The sequence below is a fragment of the Impatiens glandulifera genome, chromosome 7 (assembly GCF_907164915.1).
Source record: "Impatiens glandulifera chromosome 7, dImpGla2.1, whole genome shotgun sequence".
Taxonomy (NCBI): domain Eukaryota; kingdom Viridiplantae; phylum Streptophyta; class Magnoliopsida; order Ericales; family Balsaminaceae; genus Impatiens; species Impatiens glandulifera.
The window spans coordinates 9,041,939-9,047,938 of NC_061868.1; the positions used below are offsets into that span (position 1 = coordinate 9,041,939).

A 6,000-nucleotide genomic window follows, 5' to 3' on the forward strand; every position below is an offset into this window, starting at 1 on the left:
TCAGAGGTTCAGACCTGCGGTCGTTTCCTCAGACCTGATGGTCAACCTCAGACCTGGTTTTCTGTCTCAGACCTGACGGTCTGTTCTTCCGGTGTGTGAGACAAACCTGCCGGGTTTGTCTTTTACTTGATGTAGGCACTGTCTGTTGGACAGTTGTCTGTACTTGGAAGATTTCCTTTCTGTCTTATCCCGAAGTGGAAGGATCCGGTAGTACTGTCTTCTGCAGCCTATAGTCTTTCCTCAGACTTGCATGAATATGGAAGTGTTCAGTCTGTTCCTTTGGTATCGTTCTCAACAGATACCCGAATTATCTTCTTGTACTGGTCGGTCATTTGACTTAGCCGAATGACTTTTGGTATGAGTGATGTAACCGGACTTCTTCCGGTTATTCCTGTCTTGTGGATGATCGGCTGTTTGATGATTCCGGTTTTGATCTTTGGCCGATCCTTTCTTTGTGCGGTCACGTTCCGAATACTCTTGATCGGTTTAGTAGCTTGACCGGTTAGTTTTCTTTAGTCGGTTCTTTTGTTCATCCGGTCCGGTTCCTTGTTCCTGCATAGAGAGTTTATTTAAGTTAGGTTTATTTGAACCGGTCTGATTTTATCTAACAATTTCTCCCTTTTTGATTATTTTATTTAAAATTATCAAAATCATGTAAGTTTGCAACCGTAGGCCGGTTGTTTTGTTTGTCCGTTTTTTTTGAAAATGACTTGGAGAAATTTTCGAAAAAATTTTGAGAAAAGTTTTGGAAGGGTCTTTATCTTTTATCTTATCAATTTCTCCCTTTTTGATTATTTTATTTAAAATTATCAAAACTAAGTAGAAATGCAAAGTAAGGCCGGATTCAAAAATAACTTTATATTTATATATATAGATGACCGAAAGAGACAAAATACTAAGACAATAAGAAATGAAAGATAGTCCCTATTCGGAGTCCGAGAAGTCATATATGGTCTTCTTCTTCGGTTGCTGTCGACCGGTCGGTTCGGAAGATCTTCGTCTTTTAGACCGGGACTGCAGTTGTTCTTCGACTTCATCCTCGACTTGGTCGGCCTGCTGCGATGCACTCGGGATGATCGTGTCAGTGACCTCATTGAGTAGTTCGGCTATCTGAACTTTCTTAGGGGCTTCCTTCTTTCGCCTTTTCGGCGCTGAAGCGGATGCGGCCGCCTTTTTCTTCTTGTTTTCCTTTGCGTATTCGTCCAGCTTCCGTTTTTGCCTGTCCAACCGCTCAGCATCTTCCACTGCTTGAGAGACTACTTTCTCAGCAAACCCTGGGAATATGGCCCCAGCCTTTTCAATTCGTGCGGCTTCCTCTTCCGTTTCGGTCAGTTGGGATGAGCGCGGTGCCTCTTTATCTTTTCATGCTTCGGCATCCAGCGCATCCTGGACCCTCTTAGCTACTTGAGCATCAGCCGCTACAGCCGCGGCGTCCGCGTTCACCCTAGCCCTTAGAATTTCGGCCATTTGTTCGGAAAGCACCTTTACTTCGGCCACGAGATTCCCATTTATCTTCTCGAGTTTGGAGACCCGTTTAAGTGTCGTGCCGATCAGATCCTCATTCATCGCAGTCAGCCTTTGCTCGGTATCTCTCTCAAGCCGGTCGAGGTCCTTCTTTAAATCGGAGGTCACATCCTCCAGAACTATGGTTCGCTGAACACATTTATCTTGCTGAACCCCCTCTTCCCACAGACCTTTGCCGAGTTCTGAGAACCGTTCTTGATGTCTTTCCAGTAGATTCCTTGTGACTTCGGTGAATTTGAGGGCCGAATCAACTATCCTGCCGGATCTTTCTATGAATGGCTGAAACTCGGACTCGTCGTACTCTTTAATGCGGCTATTAATCCGTTCTGATATGGATGCTTCAAGCTTTTGAAGTCGGTCCTCAACCCAATCTTTAGTGAAGTCTGAAGCGGTGACCTCTGATGGTGGGGGAGGTGATTGCTCGGTGAGATTTGAATCGGCTCTGTCACTGGATTCTATCGGTGCCGCATCCTCCCTTGGAGGTGTTGGACAGTTAACCGAAAACTTTTCGATCTGGGGAGCAGTATAGACCGGTACTTGCATCCGGCTACATATGGCTTCCAGCCGCTCGATTTCTTTAATTAGTTCCCCTTTGGCTATTTCAAGCCTTGCTATCACCCGCAGCGCGAAGGTGTCCACCGATTCCATCTTGTTAATTTCCTCCGTAATTTTCCGGATCCGAGATTGTAGTTTCCGAAGTTGGACTTTCGGTAACAAGAGACAGGTTCGGTATTGTATCTCTTGGAGTGTGTTGAAGTTTGTAACGTCCATCATCAGGTCCTCTACTTCCTCCAATCTGTCGAGGCATTGTTTTTCCGTGTGGCCCGGTAGGATTTCTCTATATGGTGTACCGAACCGGTGCTCGTGCCACTCCAAGTATAGCTCTTCAACCATCTCGGCTCTTCTTTTGACACCTTGAAGGAGTTTCCGGGCTAATCTATCGGCCTCTGCTTCTTCGGCCTCCTCCCTCGCTTTGTCGGCGCCTTCGTCATCGGCTTCTTTGTCAACCTCTTCTTTACCACCCTCTTCTCTGCCTTCGGCGGTCTCAGGGTTGATGTTTGATCCGGCATTATTCGGACTCTGGGCCGAATAGTCGTCTTCATTGACCGTTCTATCATCCTCGGTCTCCTTTGGATCGGTGTGCTCAGATGCCCACTCATCTTCTGTTTGCTGTGGTGGTTCTGAGAAAATCACCTGCTCTTTTCCTTTGCCTTTGCCTTCGGCTTTCTTGGCGGACTTCTTCTTTCGGCCACCTGTGGAACTGGGGGCCGGCTGCGTACTTTCAAGGAATTGCCTTGATCTAATGAGGCATCGCTTTGCGACAGCGACGCCGGGACCAATGTCGATACTTAGGTGGAGGAAGATCTTACCGAGAGGCACGGCGTATCCCCACGACCGGTTTGAGTCCGGTTTCACCATATCCATGAGGTTGCTGAACACCGCTTTTGCCCAGTTGACCTCTCTTCCCTCCATCAGACCGATTATCATCTTGATTTTATCTCTTGTGAGGTTGCTGAGGTTTCCTCCCCTCGCCAGAATCGCCCGTGCAAAGATGTCACACACCGGGATTAACTCCGGCTTCAACATTTGCTTGCTCCTGGAAGTTTTGATCGGCTCATTAGTTGCCGATAGAATGTGGCAAGCCGCCTCAAAGGTGTCCTGCTCTATTTCTACCGTTGCATCCTGGCCGGTTGTTGGAAGATGCAGGCTCTCGGCCACCACTACTTCGGTGAGCTCTATTTGGGAACCGCATACAGTCGCGGTGATCTTGTCGTAGGCGACGGTTGCGGTTTTGAAGAACTCTTCGACCGCATCTTTGTAAATAACATGCGGACCGCCGAGGAAATATTCCAGACCGGTTTTGATTACCCGGTCAATAACTTCCTTCGCCTCGGGCGTACCGTTCAACCGGATTTCCTCGAAATCCACTTGAGAATAGAGTCTGAACAACGCCGAATCACGTCCCATGTTATAGAGTTTTGAGAATGTGAGAGAGAACCGCTTCAAGGAGTTTAGAGAGCTTAGAGAGAGAAAGTAGATTCGCGTGAGAATGAAACAAAATGACCGAAAGTTCCTTTTATAGATGCGGTTTGGAAGCCCAACCGTCCCATCAATAATGGGCGAGAATTTTCCCTCCAAAATGGAAGAGGCGCCAAACTATGGGCGGTAAATCAAAAAGGGGGGGGGGGGGGGGCGGCAATTTTGGGCGGGAAATTTCCCTCCGAAATCCTTTGCTTATGTCATTGATGACGCACTCGTTTCTTTGAAACCGATTGATCGAACGGTTTCTAAGTCTAACCGGTCATTTTGAGTGATTAGAGTGTTTAACAGATTAAGCAGACCGGAAAAGAACGCGGTTAAAGTTTGAAGATGTTAACCGGTTACTTAGATAAATATTCAAAGAATTGAGAGGACACGGTCATTTAAACTGAAATGATATTAAAATTCAAGAAAGTGGAGAAAGGAAACCGACATAAGATTCATACAGAAATAATGTAAAGTACAGCCTATTGAAAAGACATTCTACAGATTCGGTCTATTACAGAATCCTTGTCGAGGATGTTTGAGGAAGAAGCCGGTGTGCCCGGTCCGAACTCTGGTCGGTACCCAAGAATCAGCTTGCTGATATGCGGTGCATACCCGAGACCTTTCTTGGTCAGCACCACATTCTTTAGGTTTTCCCATATGACCGTTGACCAGTTGATGGCCGATTCACAAAGGATGTGAGTCATAAGGTTGTAGGTATTCCTGGAATACCGTTGATTCGGTGATTGACACAGAATCGACCGGGTCACGATTTCGAGCAGTAGCTGACCGTGAATTGCAAGCTGGGTTTTTGGCCCAAAGTGTTCCACCGGAGCAGGGGTGGCCGACAGGTATTGCGCGGTTTCAAATCCCGCAAGGTCCTGAATAGTCGGAAAGTCAGAGAAACCTTCAGTGGGTAGACCGAATAGTGAGGTAAATTCAACCTCATCGATCCAGAACGTATGGTCTCTGACAGTAGAGACGATATACTTCCCCCTGATGCAGGCGCTTCGAAAGAAGGCCTTGACATCGTCTAGAAGAATGGGGCCGGCCTCTTCAAGAAAGGGTTGAAGACCGGTTTCAGCGAGAGAGTCATACATGAGTTTCTGCTCAGAAGTACAGTCCCTCTCGCCCATGCAAGAGTTGAAATCAATGCATAGGAAGTTTCCCAGAGTTCTGCTCGGCATGATTTCGGTATTTGGGAGAGACGGGATTCAAGAAGATCAGAAGTGATTTTGTGCTCTCGGATGTGATAAAATGAGTAGAGGATGGCTCCTTATATAGGATCGGTTTTGGAGGGAAAGTCTAAGCATTGATGGTCAGTTTTGTTTTATTAAGGAAATGAATCTTTACCTTTTCAAGGCGCATGGGGAAGTGGCAGATTGCAAAGCCCGAGGTAGATGTTAGTTGGGAAGTAACCAGTTTAGTTGGATATTAAATGTGCGGGTGGTTGGGGGTTATCTCATTAATTGGGATTATCCCATTAAATGCACATAAACATAACCGATATTAATTAGATTGAAGCCGAAAATAACAGAGACAACGCCGAAAATGGCATAAGGAACGATGAAAAAAGCATGAAATCAAGAAAGTCATAAATAAAGCCGAAACGATCAAACTTGAGTTGGTTAAAAAGACACCCGGTGCATGAAGCAAAATGACCGGGTAGAAGGAGTGACTCAGGGTGCATAGGTGTTGACATCACCGTTGTTGCGGTTTCTTCTCCTCCAGGCCCTCTCGAACCGTCTATAGAATGGGTCGGTTACCTCTTTGATGAGCACCTGAGCTTGGTTCAAACCTTCGCCGGGACAGGTTGGTACTCCAAGCTCTACGAGGAGGCAGCTTAGCTGGGGAATGAAACCGACTGATCGGATGCCGATCATCCAGATAAGGATGTCGAAAAGCACCCTAGACCAGTTGACCAGCGTGCCAGTGATTATAGCCGCCATCATGTTGAAGTTTGAGACACTGTAGGTGTTGGTGACATCCCTACCAAAGATGCTCTTGCCGATCACATCGTTGAGAAGCTGATATTCAGCTCTCAAACATGATTTTGCCCCGTGGTCCTCAATCGGTTCGTCAGACCGAGAAAAGGCGACGCAGACTTCGGCCTTTACATCCCCAGGGATGTCCAGATCTGTGATCCCGTGCCTTGGCAGGTTATGACACCGCGCAAAGTCCCGTTCAGTGAAATCGAAGACAATGCCTCCCACTTTGGATTGGATGTGGGTGTCAAAGTGGGGGGTGCCCCGAAACACCCTTGCATTGTGGAAGAACTCCAGAACGGATTCCGGATAGATGGAATGTTTGTCATCTAGGAAACACTTGAGGCCGGTTTCCTCCAAAGATTTTATCATCTTATATATCTCATATTGATCTGTGGTTGAGCAGGATTGAAAGTCAACCTGAAGGATGTTGGGAAACTGAGACATTTTTTCCTTAGTGAGAGGA

General features: G+C 46.8%; 1 protein-coding gene across 1 annotated transcript; it reads right to left on the reverse strand.

The window, feature by feature from the left end:
• Positions 1–924: 924 nt before the first annotated feature.
• LOC124946283 lies at positions 925–4,736 on the reverse strand. The gene is made up of 3 exons (XM_047486848.1): positions 4,494–4,736; positions 1,444–2,796; positions 925–1,350 (listed from the first exon to the last, which is right to left on the reverse strand). Exons 1-3 carry the CDS (start codon positions 4,734–4,736, stop codon positions 925–927), a joined length of 2,022 nt encoding a protein of 673 aa, XP_047342804.1.
• Positions 4,737–6,000: the final 1,264 nt, after the last annotated feature.